General features: G+C 40.7%; 1 protein-coding gene across 2 annotated transcripts in view; it reads left to right on the plus strand.

Annotated features, from left to right (window-relative positions):
* The window catches only part of SAR1B (secretion associated Ras related GTPase 1B), a 13,925-nt gene extending 1,498 nt beyond the window's left edge, over positions 1–12,427 (plus strand). For both annotated transcript variants that reach the window (XM_074552495.1, XM_074552494.1), the window contains exons 2-7: positions 3,021–3,089; positions 5,932–6,051; positions 6,830–6,895; positions 7,433–7,536; positions 7,687–7,818; positions 9,500–12,427. In XM_074552495.1, coding sequence (XP_074408596.1) covers positions 3,035–3,089; positions 5,932–6,051; positions 6,830–6,895; positions 7,433–7,536; positions 7,687–7,818; positions 9,500–9,616 — 594 coding nt within the window. In that variant the 5' untranslated portion in view covers positions 3,021–3,034 and the 3' untranslated portion in view covers positions 9,617–12,427. The remainder of the gene's footprint in view (positions 1–3,020; positions 3,090–5,931; positions 6,052–6,829; positions 6,896–7,432; positions 7,537–7,686; positions 7,819–9,499) is intronic.
* Positions 12,428–18,387: the final 5,960 nt, after the last annotated feature.

Consider the following 18,387-nt stretch of genomic DNA (forward strand, 5'->3'; position numbering starts at 1 on the left):
GTGAAATGATGAATTTTTAGCTAGGAAAAACACTAGTTGAGTGTAGGAGGAAAAAATTTCCTGGCTTTCGGAAGATAAAAGAGTTGTGAGTGAGTTTGCTTGCTGTCAGCAGCTTTCCCTTCAGGAGGCTGGCTCGGTGTTACCAGAGCCACTGTGGGGAATTCCTCATTCTTCAGTCTCAGTGAGTGAACCCAGATCCTTGGTCTGTGGAGTGGTGGAATGGCTGCACAGGAGTTACTGGCTGATGCTTTGCGGATGGAGTAACATTGACCAGGGTTGAAGGGGATGTTTTTCCGGGGTAGACATGTGTCACTGAAGTGATACTAGAAAGTTAACTTTGGTGTCTTTGCAGTGGAGACACAGTGAGCTGGTGATGTCTGTAAAAGCAGTTGATATCAAAAAACTGTCTTGGTCCAGCACAGCTTTTCATTCAAAGCTTTTGTCTGCTTCCAGTGGATTATTTTCAAATCAACCCTTGAAATAACATTAAAATAGTACCTTCATCTCCATCATGGCTTGTGAACAGTGATTGCTGAGTCCTCATTGTTCTGCTTTTGTGGTGTTTTTAACGTGAGGCTGAGAGTTTGAGTCTGTATATATTCAACAGCTTCAGCTCTTCCCTGAATTTGCTCTCAGCATAACTCTCAACCAGAGCAGAGCCACTCTGGTTTGTAATGCTTTGATTTGACACAGCTCTGAATTATAAAGTTTTCCTATGTGATAAGAGCAGATTTAATATCGCTATTCAAATATTACCTGTGTGCCTTTACAATTAGCTGTTCATTTTTTTCCCATTTTGAAAGTGTTTTCCTTTAACTGCTGCCAGCTGATATGGAGGTTGTTCTGGGAGGATTTGGGTAGCTCTGTTTCCAGCACCATTTTTCTTATGGTGATGGAAATTGAACCTGTATTAATGCCACTTCAGCTGTGTTTGTAGAGTTATCCTGTTCTCACATTAAATCTCACCCCTTAAACTTTTTCTGTAGTGCATGAAGATTGTTTTGGTTGATGTTTTTTGTAAACCTAAGTGTAATAGATGGAACAGGTTAATACAACTGAACACTGAAGTTATTCTCACCTCAGTAATCTGAGCACTTCTCTTACATCACGCTGTTTGCCCTGATTTGCAGGTTATTTGAGTCGATGGTTTCCCTAAGCCCCACAGAGGCTTTTCTCCATTGCTATTTTGCTCAAGCAATAAATAAATCTGCTGACGTGTGTGTTCTGCCATGTTTGCTTATTCTTGACCTTTGATTTTTAGCCGTGCAAGGGACAGTTTCAGTCATGACATTGTGTAACTGGGTGTTTATGCATTGACAAGCATATTTGATTGGTATTCTTAAAAATTGTGCCTGTTGCAGCTGCTGTGTTGTTCAGAGTCATGGTTAAAGGTTTAAGGGTTAGCTGTGGCGAAACCAAGACACCTGGTGCTTCGTCATCTGAACAGATTTTGTTCCAGTGCAAGCAAAGGTCATTTAAATATCCACTCCTCTTTCCACATTAGCTCTGTATGATGTACCTGTTGTTGCATAGCAAAGAAACTCTGTCATGACTGTAGCTGCTGTGATGGATGCCTGGGTTTTGGGCTGGTTCAGACCTGTGTGTTGACTCCTGTGTGCTGTGCTCTAGGCTCAGAGCTGCCCTGAAGTCCTCTTGCGATGCCCCAAGGCAGCTTCTGAACAAGTGTGGTGAGCCCCTGTAGCAGTGTGGATTCCTCTCCCAGCTGTGTTTAGCAGTGCAGCCCAGTTTTTCCAGGGCAGCCAGACTCCAGTGTCCACAGGGGTCATGTATTCCAGTAGGAATTCGCTGCTAAAGGCTTCTAAGGATGTTGCCCTGTAGTCTCCAAGAGAACTAAAATGCTCACAGTTCACTGTGTCAAACTGGTGCTTTCAGTGGGATTTAGAGCACAAGTTTGATGAGGTTCAGCCTGGAGAAAGGAGGCTCAGGGGAAACCTCATCACTTTGTACAGCTCCCTGACAGGTTGTAGCCAGGTCAGGGTTGGTGTTTTCTCTCAGGTGACAAGTGACAAGACAGGAGGAAACAGCTTCAAGTTGTGCCAGCAGAGATTCAGATTGCATATTAGGAAAAATTTCTTTGCTGAAGGGGTGGCCAAGCCCTGGCACCGGCTTCCACCACCTCTGTAAACACTCAGAAGTCCCATGGATGTGGCCTTGGGGACTTGCTTTAAGTGTTGAACACTGAGGTGTTGGCCTAACAGTTGGACTCAATGATCTTAGAGGTCTTTGCCAACCTCAGTGATTCTGTGATTATCTTCACTTTAGATCATGAGGAAATTAAGATGAAAGCTAGAAAATTCATCACTCATGGCTACTCAATGAACCTAGTATGGGCACTTAGCTCAGCTTGTTATTGAATCCAAGCTGAAGGAATTCACTGGGGAAAAAGTGCGTTTTTTTAAAGAAAACTTTTGCATTTAAGGTTTGAATTGTGGCAGCCTGTGCAGGGCAATACAGGAGCTCACTGTCTTTGAAGGATAGTTACAGTGCTTTGTGCTAGGTAATTGTTTTCCATAACAAGCCAAACAGTCAGGTTCTGTGTGAACAAGGATTTATTTGGTATCAAACTTCTCTAGATTTAATTCTGCAAAACTTCTTCACCTCTTGCTGCCTCCACTTTGAACCCCAGCAGCTCCCAGGGGTGGCTGGAGCCCTAAATCTGCACTGATATCCCTCTAGTGCCCTAAGTGCCACCTTTCCCCTCTGAAAAGTGAAAATCCTGTTTAAAATCTTCAGTGGATCATCACATACCTTCAACAAATTGTACTTTGGATAAAATTATGTTTACTTCTCGCAAAGACTTCAGTCCATGTAGTGTTTTCCCAAGGGAGGGGGAAATCTTTGCTATTGTCATTTAACTGGTCTATGATATAGTTTACCAAAACTAATTTTTTATTTTTAAACAGGATTTTAAATTATTTTTGTTACCTATAAATATTTTATGATGCTTAATGTGTTATTCTGACAGAATTTAAATGTATTATGTTTTCTCTTTATTTCAGACTAAGATTCAGATATGTTCCTATTTGATTGGATTTACAGTGGTTTCAGTAGTGTATTGCAGTTTTTAGGTAAGTCATTATTGTTTGGGGCTTTTCCTTTCTGCTATTCTTGTGTAAAATATCTGCTCACCTCTGTTATCTTCAAATAAGACTGCTGGGTAAATAATAATATTTGGTTTGGTGTACATTCAGCAACACTCAAACAAAAGTTTCACTTATCAATACTGAGCATTTCCAGAGTGTGCTCTCCACTCTGTCTTACATTAACCCTTCCTGAAAAAAATTACATTTTATTTCATGATCATAAAAGGTCAGACTTTTCTAATCATACTACATTTAAGCTGGTGTAATTCATTTGGCTCTTATGGGTCTCCTCCTGATTTTTCTCTGCTGTAAAGAACTGAACTCAGTTATTTAATTCAGTTCTTTTGCACATGAGGCTGTCATTTCAGAATCCAAATAGGAGGGACTGTCTGCAAAAAATTAGTGTCAGATATTGAAACCCTTTCTTGTGTTCAGCAGCACCTTGTTCTGTGAGGTTTTGTTCTGTGCCACAGAAATTAATGTGAAACTTCACTGGCACCTACTCAAGAACCTCAGAAAATTATTCCCTGTTCAAAATGTTTTCAATCCATATCGGTCCAAGATGAAAAAACCCCACAACCATGAGGAAAATTAATGTTAGGATTCAGTTAATGTTAGGATACTAAAAAAAGGTTCAGAAGTTGTAGATCACATAGGTAAAAGACACAATTTCCAAGTTGAAAGGATTTTATTGAAGTGGTCAAAAAGCATTTGAGGCTAAGAAGTCATAGCAAGCTGTGCCACCTACCTTTTATCAGTTGAAAGTTTAAAGTTTTGCACTGAATGTCAGACCCTTGGCCTGCTATCAAAATGTTAGCCAGTGAAATTTTAACTAAGTTGACTAATCTTATCTCTTCTTCCTTAGCTGCACAGTGATTACTGCACACTGGCCTGCTCTTCCATTCCTGTGCAACCAAAGGCTAATTCTGCTGAAAGACAGAGGAGCTTGAAGCAGCTCCCTCTTTTATGTCTCTCTTTTTCTAAAAGAAACAGTTTCTCTTTGTGTTCTCAGTTGTAGTTAGAGTTGAAAAAGACAGATCATCACATTTGGGAAACTGCCCACAGTTCCCTGTGCTGTCTGTCAGAAGGTTAATGAGATCACTTTAGGAAGAACAACTTGCACAAGTATACTTCTGGGAGGCGCAAAAACATTTTTTAGTTTGTATGTATATATAAAACCTCAGGTCTTGGTGTAGCCAGGAGCTGAAGTATGGCTGCTTGTTAGTCTTGTGTTTCTCTGAAAGACACCTGGGAAGCTTGAAATGTTGTGGTGCAAGCAGCAACATCTGACTGGAAAGCAAAGACTCCTGGATCTGCAGGCTGAGAGAGGGAAAAATATTTTTGTTTTCCTATTGGTTAGGAGAGTTTTGTTTAACTCATAAGGTGAGTGTGAACTGGAGTCTCTCCTGTGATGTAAGTTAGTATATGAAAATGTTTGTCCACTTCTTTCTCTGTAACCATTAACACTTCCTCTACTCCACAGTTTATTAGTTAGTGTATATATGGGCATGTGAGAAGGTGAGTTTGGGAAGTGAAAGTTGTTGTACATGAAAGAACTATGAAGACACTGCAGGACCTGGAGTAATAAAGATCATTAATGAAATAACGATGAATAGGAGAGAATATTCATTCCTGCAAGTTACAAAACATGTCCAGCTGGAATGTGATTAGCTCAAAGACAGAGATTAGCTCAAAGGCAGAGGTGAGCAAACAGCAGTGGTGTAAAGGTCTGCTGGGCAGAGGCACCTCTGTCCCTGCAGTGCTGCAGCCTCAGCAGGGCTGGCTCAACACCCCAACACACAGGAGCATAGCACATTACAGAAAATAGGGGTTTTTTGTAGTACAGAACAGGATTGATTTTTTGGTTTAAATTTAATTTATCTTTTTCCTTTGAATATCAATGAGTTTGAAGTAGTGAAAACTAATTCTGGCAGAGGATACAGTGTTGACAAGTTGTAAGAGAATTGCCCTTCGATAATCTCCAATTTAAGGAAATATGGTGTTTGTGTTTTAAAAAATCTTTCCTCTCCTTCACAGCAACTGTTGCATTTCTGGGGTTACAAGTGGAGAGGGAGAAGAAGGGCAGAAGACATTTTTATAAAGATGACAACCAATGAAAATAAAATTTCTTGTTAAGAAAGCATTGTCACATGGGACAAAGTGTGTCAGAAGTGTCCTGACAATGCCATTCAAGATGTAGCCAACAGTTTTCCTGGGGATGTGGCTGAAAGTTACTTTTTGTCCAAACAGTGTGTTAGACAATATTAAAGAATTAATTCACAAATTATGATTATTGATGTTGAATCCAATTTCTCTGTATTATTGTGATTGAAGTCTGAATTTCTTTTTTGTCTCAGACGAGTGTTTTGCTGTAATTGATGGTAGGTGAACAGAGTTCAGGTTCACATTGGTCCATGATCCAGAGCCTGCTGTTAGTGCTGGGTCTGTGCCCATCTCTCCACCACCTGTGAGCAGAACTGTGCTTTTGCTGGGGCAGAGTAAACTACACTGGTAGCATTTAGTCCTGTTCTGTCAGCTTTTCCTAAGCTAATGGAATGCATTCCATGATTGACACGTTCACACCAATTTGTGCCTGTCCTGCCAAGCATCCTGTAAGCTGCATGTTACCTGGTGCAGCAGCCTTGTGGTAAGTGGGAATGCCATTTGTACAGCGTGGATAAAGGGCACTGATAAAGGTGTGCTGGAATGTGCCTGGTCTGTATTTTGTACCGTGACTGAACACTTTGTTCCTAGGAGCAAAATCATCTCTAGTGCTGGAAATGAACTCTGTTGAACTGATTAATCACTAGGTCATTTTTTATTCTAGGACTGTACAAGAAATCAGGCAAACTAGTGTTTCTTGGACTGGACAATGCTGGAAAAACAACACTGCTGCACATGCTCAAAGATGACAGACTGGGACAGCACGTCCCCACGTTACACCCCAGTAAGTTCACAGTGCTGCTCCTTAGCTAGAAAGCATTTGAGGAAAAGCAGGATCTGATTATGCCAGATCTAAGACCACCAGTGTAACTGGGGAGATACGAGATTTTTGGGATTGCAATCCATGGATAGTTCAAGTAATCTTAAAAAACAGTGTGTGTAGGATAGTTCATAGTGTTATATTTAAAATTAGGAGGTGAATATCAAGCAGAACAATGAAGCAGAGAGTTTGTACTATAGAAGCTGCAAGAAATAGGGACTTGCAATTTTTGGGACCAGCTTCTCTGTATAATTAGAAAATCAGTGTTTGTGTCTCAGAGGTTGCTGTGCAATTGTTATCCTGGTAACCTTGCAGGAGAAAAAGTTCAACAGGTTGAAAATGTGGATTGGGGAAGTCTAGTAAGGAGGTGAGAAACTGGGAAAGGATGTGAAAAGGAGAAGCCTTGAACAGTATTGAAAACAAAATGCCAAATGCAAAATCTTTTTTGCAAACCAGATGTCAGAGCCAACTGTTGTTTGTGTAACATGAGGGATAAATAATGTAGGACTACTCTGCTCTTCTTAGCATTGTAGATATTTCACACATGCTTTAATGGTTAATAACATTTTGGTGATACATGAATGTGCCATTGATTTTGAGAGAATGTATTACTCTCATGTTCTTCTTGAATAACACAATACTGTAAAGAACCAAAAGAAAGTAAAATCTATGTGCTAGAAGGCCAGACTTTTCCAAAGCACTGCATAATCTTCACCTAGAACATAATTCTGTGTATTTCCAGCTTCAGAAGAGCTGACAATTGCTGGCATGACTTTCACTACCTTCGATCTGGGTGGACATGCTCAAGGTAAGAGAGTGTGTTGCTCACTCAAGCTCACTGAACTGGGCTGGAGTTTGCTTCCAATCAGAAACACGGCCCTGCTGCAGAGACTGACGTCCCAAACTCTTCTGTGACACTGGCTGCTCTTTTGCCCATCTCCACCATTTATCACAAATCACAAATATGATTTAGCAAGAGCTGCAGTAGAGCAGAAACTTTTGACTAATACTGTGAGGAGGAGTTCTGTACTTTGAATTCCTTGCATTTACCTTCAGACTTACCTTTGTTGACATAATTCTTGGGGAATCAAAAATCATTTCCACACATCAGCATTCATGTGGGATAGAACAGTGATAACATTAGAGTGAATTATGATTTTGTTCTGTTATTTCAAGCTTTGTAAAACATGAATTGCATTCCAAAGACTGGCAACATAAGCTAAGAATTTTTAAAAAATCAAATTAATAAACCCACATGCACCTGTTGCTTTTTAATTACCAATGTGCATCACTCTGCTATTTGGGGATAATTTCCTTTTATTTTTATTTCTTATTTTCCCTGTAGCTCGCAGAGTGTGGAAAAACTATCTGCCTGCAATTAATGGTGTTGTGTTCTTGGTGGACTGTGCAGATCATGAAAGATTGCTTGAATCAAAAGAAGAACTTGATGTAAGTTTAAATAAACTTTTGGAAGTTTGAACTTGTAAGAACTAAGCTCAAATACCCAACAGACCTCTGCTGTCACCTGTAAATGAGTAGTAGTGATTTGACCTTCTGTATTTTAAATTAATCAGTCCTCCTTTCTCCATTCCTTTGCAGTCACTAATGACAGATGAAACTATTGCTAATGTGCCTATCCTCATTCTTGGTAACAAGATTGACAGACCTGAAGCCATCAGTGAAGAGAGGTTACGAGAGACGTTTGGTCTGTATGGCCAGACAACAGGAAAGGTATTGCTTGCTTTGTGGTTTTTTTGGGGGGTTTTTTTTTGGTGAGGTTTTTTGCTTGTTTTTTGCAGTTATTTGCCTTATTTGTGTGTTGACTCTGGTTTGCTCCAGCTATACAAAAGAAATGTTTTTCTAATTTATGAAGTACTTAGTACATAATAACAGTATATAGAATGAATCCCAGAGTCTCTTTGTGTGTGTGTTAAATGTATGTCTACTATAACTTTTTACATTGTATTTAATGCCACATTTTTTCAGAGAAAATGCATTTGTATCTAGAATAATTTTTAGTTATTATTTAGTTATTATTATTTCAGAGAAAATGCATTTGTGTCTAGAATAATAGTTAGTTATTACTTCAACTTTCTTATGCACTATTTTTAAACAGTTTTCAGAGGCTATAGTGATAGAGTGAATTATGAGAGAAAACTGAATAGAATCTTTCTCATTTCAAGTGCAAGCTTTAATAATTTTCTACCTAACATATTTGCCTAAAGCTTAGATTTACACCATTGTAGAAGTCTAAGTTTGTAGGTTGTGGAAAAGAGAAAGTTCCTACTGGCATCCGTAGCAACAAGGCAGATTTGTAGATTCAGATTTTCTCCTTTAGCTGACCAGCTCTGCTCAGGGCACCTGCCCTGCAATTCATCTTTGCTTATTCACTCTTAGGTGCCTCCCTTTAAGTTCAGTGCCAGTCATAGTTTAGGTCAGACAAGAAGAAATCTTTATTTTCTTGTTTGTTGCATTTTGCCCTCTTGTTTTCTGGTCTTTCCACCACATGTATTTAATGAAGATTGACACCACAGTGAATCTCCAGTTGAACAGCAGCTTTATTGCACTGTGCTGATTTTGGCAAGCAAGCATATGGCATTCATGCTTTGGTCAGTCCTAAAATTTGTAGCAAATGGTTTTTTTATCTGATTGGAAAACTGTTGCAAACAGAGCAGGGAACTGTGACTGAACACCAAATATAAGCTGTAAAATTCTCTTTGCATGTCTGCTGTTCTGTTCTGGTTTCACATCCCCTCTCCAGTGTGGATGCACGTGAGAACATGCATGGTGCTCTTGCATACAAATTACTGGGTTTAAGGTCACTTGTTCTTGTCTCTCTGTGGAGGTGTCAGGCCCAGAGAAGCTGGGGATGCCCCATTCCTGGAAGTGGTTTTGTGCCAGTTGGACAGGGCTTGGAGCAACCTGGGATAGTGGAAGGTTGGATAGGTGAAAGTTGGATAATGAAGATCCTTGCCCATGGTGGGGGACTGGAATGAGATTAGCTTTAAGATCCCTTCCTACCCAACCCATTCTATGATTTTAGATTAATTTATTTTCCAAAATTCCAGTGTCAAACGCAAGTTAAATAGGGGCATTCCATAGAAGCAGATAGTGGGAGGTTCAATAGGTGAAGGTTGGATAGTGAAGGTCCTTGCCTATCACAGGAGGCTGGAATGAGATTAGCTTTAAGATCCCTTCTAACCCAACCCATTCTATGATTTTAGATTAATTTATTTTCCAAAATTCCAGTGTCAAACAGAAGTTTGTTAAGTAAGTAGGAGCATTTGTAAGTTAAGTAGGGGCGTTCCACAGAAGCAGATGTCCATGTGGAATAGATGCTGTTCATAAGGGCACTGTAAGGACATGTTTGATTTCCAAGGAGCTGTAAGGGGCTGTGTGTGTCTCTCTGCAGGGCAGCACACCACTGAAGGACCTGAATGCCAGGCCCCTGGAGGTGTTCATGTGCAGCGTGCTGAAGAGACAAGGCTACGGGGAGGGCTTCCGCTGGATGGCCCAGTACATCAACTGAGCCTGCCAGATCCCAGCAGCACACCCTGCCCTGGGCTCCATGTCTGCTCCTTTCTGATCACTCAGTGTACGTAACTTGAATTCATTTGACTGTTCAATTTTAAAAATACACATTTTTAGCTAATTCTATCATTGATGCTAAATTGTAAGTGTGAGGATTGCGAAATTATTTCGAGCAAGTTTGTAAGTTTAAATACACACAACCTGTGAGCTTTCTAATCCCATGCAACATCCTTTTGCAGCTTTTAATTTAATGAGTCTCCAGCACCATTTTTGGTCAGAGCAACTTTCCAGTACAGTATGTTTGAATGCACTTTTTAACAGCTGAAAACGATGAACATGTGAAAAATATTTAATGCTTATGTTAAATTTTTTATGTACTTTTTTGAAACTGGTTTTATAACTTTAGAGTATATAACCATCTTTCAAGGAATAATAAATAATTAGCTGATGGATAATTGCATGATGCCTTACAGTTTTCAATAATACACTTTCTTATGCAACGTCATGCAATAAATTTAAATCCAGTTTTTGGCATCTTTAATGGGAAATGTTTCATTTTAATGTGTCTTAACTAGTGAGGCTGATCTGAATATGTGGGATATTTTCCTGAAACATAAATAGGCCACAAAGTAGTTTAGTTGTAGATTAGAATAAGGTGGGTTTTTTCAGACTACTAAATTCTATTTATTTTAGGATTTTCCATAGTAAAGGAGAAATCCACTGTGATGCCCTTATAATTAGCACAAATACAAAAAGTCTAAATTAGCTGTGCCAAAGTAAATCTTGAATTAATGACAAAAGTGGTCTTAATCTACTGGTCTCTTGAATTAAATCCTTGATGTGACACAAGAAATACAGTTTCTTTCTGAAGAAATAAGAATACCACTGCACTAAATGTCCTGTTTCCAATTTCATTCATTTTTGGGTCTACCAGAAGACTTGCCCATGAAATTTCCTGGAAAAAGAAGGGGTTGCCATTGCTGCTTTTGCAGGTTTACCAGCTCACACTCATTGGGCAGTTTTATTTTTAGGACAAGATGGATCCTTTTATGTGGTTTTGCCCTGAAGCCTGACCAGTGTGGCAGCTGCTGGCTGCCCAGGGCACTTATTTCTGTGGTAAAATTGAGTCCCTCTTTCCAGTTTCTGACTGTTTTTCCCTGCTTCTGAGTTCCCCAAGGAGAAAGCAGGTTATCTTTGAAGAAAGGGTGCTGCAGCACATTTTATTGATGCTGGCCGGGAGCTGTGGTGAGTGCTTTCTTGTGCTGGGCAAGTTTTACTCCTAATTTGCCAAATGAATGTGGGGTTTCAGCCCTGGAGTCACCATTTCACTCTGATGGCTTTGAGTTTCTCTGTGTAGTTTGTTTTGTCCTTGTACAAATACAAACTGCTGCAAGTTGTACTGAATCCTATTACTTCCTGTTGTGCATCTTCTGCAAAATACTTTAGGCCTTATGTTCCAATATCCATGGCAGCAAATGTATTTCTGACTGGTTTGATTTCACAAATAACTTCCTTTTGACCTCTGGGCTTGAATCTCAGATCTGAAGGCTGTAGGCACAAAGCAAATAAATGAGACTTATTCCTTGCCCAAACCTGAACTGGTATGATTGAATATTGATGATCAGTTCTCCACAGTCCTAGATTGTGCATTTGAATAATTCAGAACCTAACTAATATAAATTGTAAATGAAGTTTATTACTGCAGAATCACATGCAAAACATTAAGCCCAGTTTGTGTGTGGTGCAGCTCAGTGTGAGGGCATTGGAGGGCTTTTCCAAATGACCAACATAGAGAATTCTGCATTTTAACTCATGCTCAGCTGTGGAGTGATGTCTCTGCTGCACAAATCCAGACTGGAGGCAAGAAGTGGCCTCTCACCACTGTGTGCACAGTGTGTGTCTTCACTACCTACAGCCAGTATGTAGGGGATGTGCCTCTTGCTTTTTTCTCTAGCTTTTTCTGATGATGGTTATAATGCAGAGAACCACAGCTGAATCACTAGATGGTGTAAATATTAAAAGTACTACTTGCAGAGTCACATTGTGGTGTTGATGTGAGGGATTTGGGACTGTGTTGCCTGTGCTTATGGAAATGAAGCTGGAAGTGGAGATGTTGTGCTGCACTTCCACAGGCTGAGCCATTGCATGGGCTTGGAGGGTCCTCCTCACCTGCTCTTCCAACCAACTGTGAACAGCAGCACTAAAGAAAGGGGTAATCCTATTAAAAATTAAAAAGGAAGGGAGGTGATGGTGCTTAAAAGTGTGTGTTAAGAATAGTTCCCAGTGTTGTGGAAACACCTTTGGTTCCCTGGTTCCTGCTCTGGGATGGTGGCTGAAGTGTTATTGTAATAAGGGCATGGAGAAACCTGGACCTTGTGTTATCCAGCTGGGTATGTTGTTGGAATAGGTGATCAATGCTCAGTGAAATACATAAATAATCTTGCTCTATTTCATTTCATTCAGCAGAGGAAGGACCTTTCTTCTGTAGTTTACATTCTGTTGTGCACATGAATGTGAATGAGTGTTGTGTGTCTTTGTGTGAAGACTTTATTAATAGACAAATTTACTGATGAGAATTTTCCTGGTGGTTCTCATCCCCACCCCCTCCATATCCCCCTGGCCATTTATTTCTATTTTATTCCTATGACTATGGCCAGTCTTGCTTCAAAACAAGTAGTGTTCACATTTGGGTCTGACTTCTATGATTTTTTTTTTTTGCACTCTTGACTATGCAGATTTTAATTGAACATCACTTTAAAGAATGTGAAAAAGAAAACTCATTAATAAAGATGTTATTTATGAATTGTCTCATTTTGTTTTTACATTGCAACAGTTCCTTAAGAGAAATGAATGCAGATTTCTAAGATCCTACTAACTACTACTGACAGTTGGCCTGTATTTCACAGCAGTGACCCCATTTACCAGCATCTCTGGGTTGAGGATTTCTTTTGCTTGGATGTAATTAAAAATTCAAAAAAAAAATTAAAATTGGGGTCTAGTATGTATTGTATAACTGAGAGGTGATTGCTGTATTTCAGTCTTGGTTTAATGCATTTTTCAGCAACAGTTATTGGCATTGGAGATGGGCAAACTCTCCAAGCTTTCTCATTCATCCTGTGCCAGATCAGGATTATTTCTGTGTTCAGGTCCTGACTATGATGTGCCAAAGGTGACCTGTGGCATTCACTGGAGTACAGTACCTGCATGCATGGGAGCTTTATTGTGTTTTGATAATTGGATCTGAGCATCAAATAAAGAACATTTGGCATTCACTTTTTATAATGTCAGTTCAGAAAAATGATGGAGGTGGTCTCCAATCCCAGTGAATTCACAGGTGTGCTGGAGGTCAAATTGTTCTTCTCTTGTTGGTCCTGTCAAAGTATTTGGTTGTTTCCAACCAGAGTCCAGTGTTTCTGTTGACTACAACGTGCTCACATTTAACACACTGTTGTTGGTCGTGGACTGAGGAGTTACATTGGGGCTTCATCCACTGGGGTCAGTGGGGATGTGTAACTTCTTGCACTTGGACAAACCACTCTTTGCACTGGTGTTTCTGTTCTGAAATGTGAGTGCATTAAATGTTGAAAATTGTAATTTATAAAATAAACTGCAGAAGAAAAGCTAAAGGTGAAAGTGATGCGTTTGTTATTATCTTGTCCCATCCTATGCTGGAAACACAAGTATTTGGAATAGAAAATAAAATTTTGCTTGAAATTTGAAGGAGTTTTAAACAGGTAGTTCTTGTGAAATCGTCAAAATCAGGAAAAAAAAGTGTGCTCAGTATATGATCTAGGAGTGAGTTTGGGTTTTCTTGGGTGGGTATAGTAATAGTTCTGTCTCATTTTTGCTCAATTTCTGTTCATGGGTGTATGGAAAAAAATCCTCTATCTGGAAAACTCTTTGAACGTGGAAAAAATTGCCTTTCCTTTGTTGCAGTTCTAAAATGAGATGGAAAGATATAATCTTAGAGGTGAGTGATACATCCTTAGAATCCAGCTGTGCTCTAGGATTGGCCCCCTTGGTAGGACTGAGCAGTGGGGGTTGCCACAGAGTTCAAACTTATCAAACTGAGTGTAGCCCACAGGAGAGTGTGTTAACCTACTGTTAGAGAACTATTTTCCAACCTTAAGAATACATTCTCCTTAGTTTACATTTGCCAAATTATTTTTGTCTGCTTTTTAATTGCAATTAAAAATTTGGTAAGCAAGTATTGTAAAATAATAATTTAAAAAAATATATCCCTTGTTTTTCTTATGACCCTGTTTCTTATTGCACATGTTGCATCATAGTGAGAAATCTTACGGTAATATTTTGGAGCTTTTGATGCCTTTCATTTCAGGGCCTCAGAGCTTTCCATCTGCTAATGTTGCCTCATCACCCTTGTGAGTGGAAGGGCTCCTGTCGTTGTTTTCCCTGTGGTGCCAGTGGTGGCTGGAGGGATTGGGCTGTGCTTGGGCTCTGCCTGAACAAGAAGAGCTCTCAGAGCAGCCCTGAAGGAAATGGTGCCTCCCTAACGTGGGCACTGTTTGCCCATGTCTGTAACAGGGTGACAGAAGCCTCCCTCACACAGAAGCTGCTGGAGATACCTCACAAACCTGGTGTCAGTTAGTGGCACACTGGGCTGTTTTGGGGGGAGCTTTATTCCAACACTGTGATGCTTAAAAATTCTGAGAAAGAGACACCTCTATCAAAGAAGAAATTCTGCCATTGTCAGGCATAATGTAAAAGAGAAGCAGTATGAAGTTTACACAAAGTTTGCCATTATTATTTTGTGAGAGATGAAGAAAACCGAAAAAGTTCCTCTGGGGGTAGTTGAAGTTAACTGAGCTGCTGTGAGTCTGACTGCAGTAAAGAATGTGTAACAGATCCTCACACATGTGACTGAGGGATGAGTCTATTTATGTCTCTGTAAACATGAAATTATGAAATGCACACCATGGAGATGGGGTTGGTGAAGTCCTTGGCTGACCTGGTCAACTGCTTGCACCTCTCTGGGAGTACAAAGCAAATTTAAATTTGCTGCTGAACATTGTGCTGCTGGAAGATGTTTAGTGAAAGGGAAGCAGGTTCATGCAATAAAGCAAAAAAAGCATCCTGTGTGTTACCAGATAAGAGGGAAAATGCTGTGAGTTTCTGTAATAATATCTCAGACACCTTGTGGGCATAAGAGCACTTGACAAAGACAGCATCTAGAAAAAAAAACACAATAATTCTTGTTTTGTATGTTCCAGATCTGAAATAAACAGATGTGTGGCTGGGACTTGGATCCTTTCTGCAAAATATAAAAAAGTGCAAATCTCAAGATTGCAAAAGAAGGAAAAAGATGTGAGAGAAATGGGTCATGGAGACTTTACTTTTGCACTCATTATATGGTACCAGAGCTGCACAGGATGAGGCTGTGCTGGGGAAGGAGCTGGTCCTACCCTGCTCCTTGGCTGGAGCTTTCAGGGATCCAGCCCATTGCCACAGGGAGTGAGTGGGAGGGCACTGGGCAGGTGCTTGCTGGGACAAGGAGCAGCCTGTCTGTGCAGGCACTGGAGTCCCAAAGCCTGCCCTGGGAACTGGGTGAAAAAGTCATGCAAGGAGGGACAGCAAAACTCCATCCAGCCTGGCCCTGAGCAGGGACAGGACAGCCTGTCCTGGAGAGCCTCTCTTGCAGCCAGGGCCCCACCACCCTCACAGGGAAGGGTTTGTCCCTAATATCCAGTCTAACCCTCCCCTCTGTCACTGTGATCTCATTCCCCCTTACCCTGTCCCTCCATGCCCTTGTCTGAAGTCCCTCTCCAGGTCTCTTGGAGCCCCATTAGGTGCCTGAAGGGTCTGTGAGGTCTCCCTGGAGCCTTCTTGGCTCCAGCATGAGCAACCCCAGCTCTCTCAGCCTGTCTCCAGAGCAGAGATGCTCCAGCTCTCAGAGCATCTTTGTGGCCTCCGCCTGGAGTTGCTCCAACAAATCTCTGTCCTTTTTATTTACTCCATTTCTGATGTTCTCATTTTGCAGAAGAGGCAATCAAACTCCCACCTCGTTTTCAGCAAATGCTTGAGCACAGTCCTTTCAGAAACAGATGGTGCCCCTCCATTCACACACAACATCCCCCAAACTCCTGCAGCAGCATGTGCCTTCCTCTCCCTCCTGTGCCATGCAGCCCACAGGGCATGTGTTGCAGCACTGCACCTGACCCCTGCAGCCTGTGTTGCTGTGTCCCCCTGGGGAATAGCCTGCTCCCAGTCCGGAGCTTTAGAAATTTTGTGGGTTTTTGAGCTGAGTAAAAAATCAGGTGAAGTGGAAAGAGCAGCCTTCTAGCCCACAAACCTTCCACAGCACTGGAAATGTTCTCAGTGGAAAGCTGTGCCTTGATGGGAAGGACTCAATGAGGAGCCTAGATTGGCACCTTACTACTGCACAAGAGCCAAAGAAAACCCTCAAGCCCCAAGTTCAGCTCATTCCCCCCTGCCAGTGCACCCATACCCCATAGTGTTTGCTGGGCAGCTCTGCCAGCAGTGAAGTGTCGGTGACAACTGTGGAAATTTTGACTAGAAATTACTTTTAAATGGTTTTCCTATGAGTTTCCTAATTGTGTACAAAGGACAGCATAGAAGAGTAGGATGACAAGAAAAAAATGTGTTAAAATTTCACATTAACTGGCTATTTACTGTTAGGGAAAGCCAGAAATTTATGTCCCAGTTTAAGTTTATCATGATGTGCAACCCACTTGTGGGGTACTTAGAAGAAATCATCCTAGTCATAGTTTAAACATTCGTTTTATTCCCACTTTCAAGTTATGTTCTTGTGCTTTTCTTTGCCTTGGACACACAGAATCATAGAATTTTGTTTAGGCTGGAAAAACCCTCTAAGACCAAGTGCAACCATTCACACAATTATTAGTGTTAATATGATTAATGTTATATGTTATATGTTACATAATTAGTGTTAATATGCTGCTCTGGGCCCTGTGCATTCCTCCTGCCCTTGAGATGAATCCCAGCCCAACTGGACCATGGCAAGTTTTGCTGGAGTACTCAATGCTACAAGCTGCAAGAGATTTGAGCCATGATTTATGTCCCACAGGGAACTGCAGCATCAGGTATTTAGGATAAGATGCTGAGTATAATTTGATCTTGACATCTATGGGGTTAGAAGGACAAATGTTGCCAAAAGTCTTAGTTTCTTTTCTTTATTGGTACTTATTCAGTTGCAGGAGAACAGGAGGAGAATTATTCAGGTTTTTGTGCATAGGAAAAGCAGGATCAAACCTTTCATTTTGCACCTTTAAACTCTCAGGGCTCAGTTTTGCTTATTCAAAATTTGTTCATCCCTTGCATGCTGCTGGTGCTGCATTTGCTGGACTGGGGTGATGTATCTCAGTGACAGCTCCAAAAGAGCTCCTTTGATTCAGATTTCAAAAATATATAGTTAGGATCTGTGTAAGAGCTTCAGTGTAGTGGATAATTTGGATGCTGGCCTCCTTTTCCCTATGAATTTTTGTAATTAGAAGTGTCTCATTAACCAACAGTTGTGTTTTCTGCCTTGTGGCAGTTTATATAAACTTGATATTTCCAGGTATTTCAGCTCTATCATTTAGATACTTGACTTTCCTTGCAAGCATTTGTATTTAAACATCAGAAGATTGGCAGTGAGATGTGGTTCATGTGAATGCTCCTCATAAAAAAAGATTACAAAAGCAAACAGAACTCCAGGTTCACTGAGGAACAGGAGCAAACCAGCCATGAGTCAATGCAGAAATGAAGTGCCTATTTATTGGTAAATAAAGGCTGGCTCCCATTCCCTGCTTCCAAGCCCACGTTGCCCTGAGGGGTTTGGAAAGTGGTGATGCAAACTGATGAGTCACAGTTTAGAACAATAGTTTCTTCCTGTGAAATGACTCAGGATAAAAGAAAAACAGGTTTTTCAAGAAGCTGATGAAATTACAAAAAAAAAAAAAAATTAAAATAATAAACCAGTAGGACATCTTGAACCCTGTGCTGAAAGTATATCTGTTTCTAAAGGGTAAGGTAGTAGTGGGTGCCTGAGATCAGGGGATCAGGTTGTGCCTGCTTTCAGCCCATTTTCTACTTCCAGAGCAGGCATGGGGATAACCAGAGCAAAAAAAAAAAAGTGTATGAGCACCATGTATCAAACAACATTGCATTTAACACTGAAGTGTGGCCTTTGTCTGCACCACAGTCCCTGCCCTCGCCTCTTTTCCCAGTGTGAGGTGAAGGTGGGTCCTGCTGGGCACAGGGCAGCACTGTGAGGTCTGGTGGGATTCCCTTGGGATGGGAGATGTCCCCTGCCATGGCCCAAAGAACCTGTTCATGAACTAAGGGCTCTGCTATAAAAATAACATATCCATATTATAGATGTGTTGTTATCTATAACATCATCCATATTAGACATATCCCTGTTTCCTCCAGTGAAGGTGGAATATGCTGCTCTGTAGTTTTCATGGCCCCACAAATATCCATTCCCAGTGTTTTGTTGAGTACTATTGCAGAAATTATCACCTTAGAAATCTGAATGCAAATATGTACAATTTTTTTTAAGGATTTAATTACAACAGAACAAATAGGCAAAGGGGAAGGCAAGCTGCAGTCTATCAATGAAAACACCATAATCAGATTAATACAGCAGGCCAAAAAACAGGCTTATTTCCTCTCTGTACTATTTGTATCACATGATGGGTAGCAAATTTCCCAACACCCTTCCTCAGCCCTTTGTGTCCTATGCTTTGCTGGGTTTGTGTGAAGGAGGAGGGAGCTCCTGTCGTTCTG

The sequence above is a fragment of the Zonotrichia albicollis genome, chromosome 15 (assembly GCF_047830755.1).
Source record: "Zonotrichia albicollis isolate bZonAlb1 chromosome 15, bZonAlb1.hap1, whole genome shotgun sequence".
Lineage (NCBI taxonomy): Eukaryota > Metazoa > Chordata > Aves > Passeriformes > Passerellidae > Zonotrichia > Zonotrichia albicollis.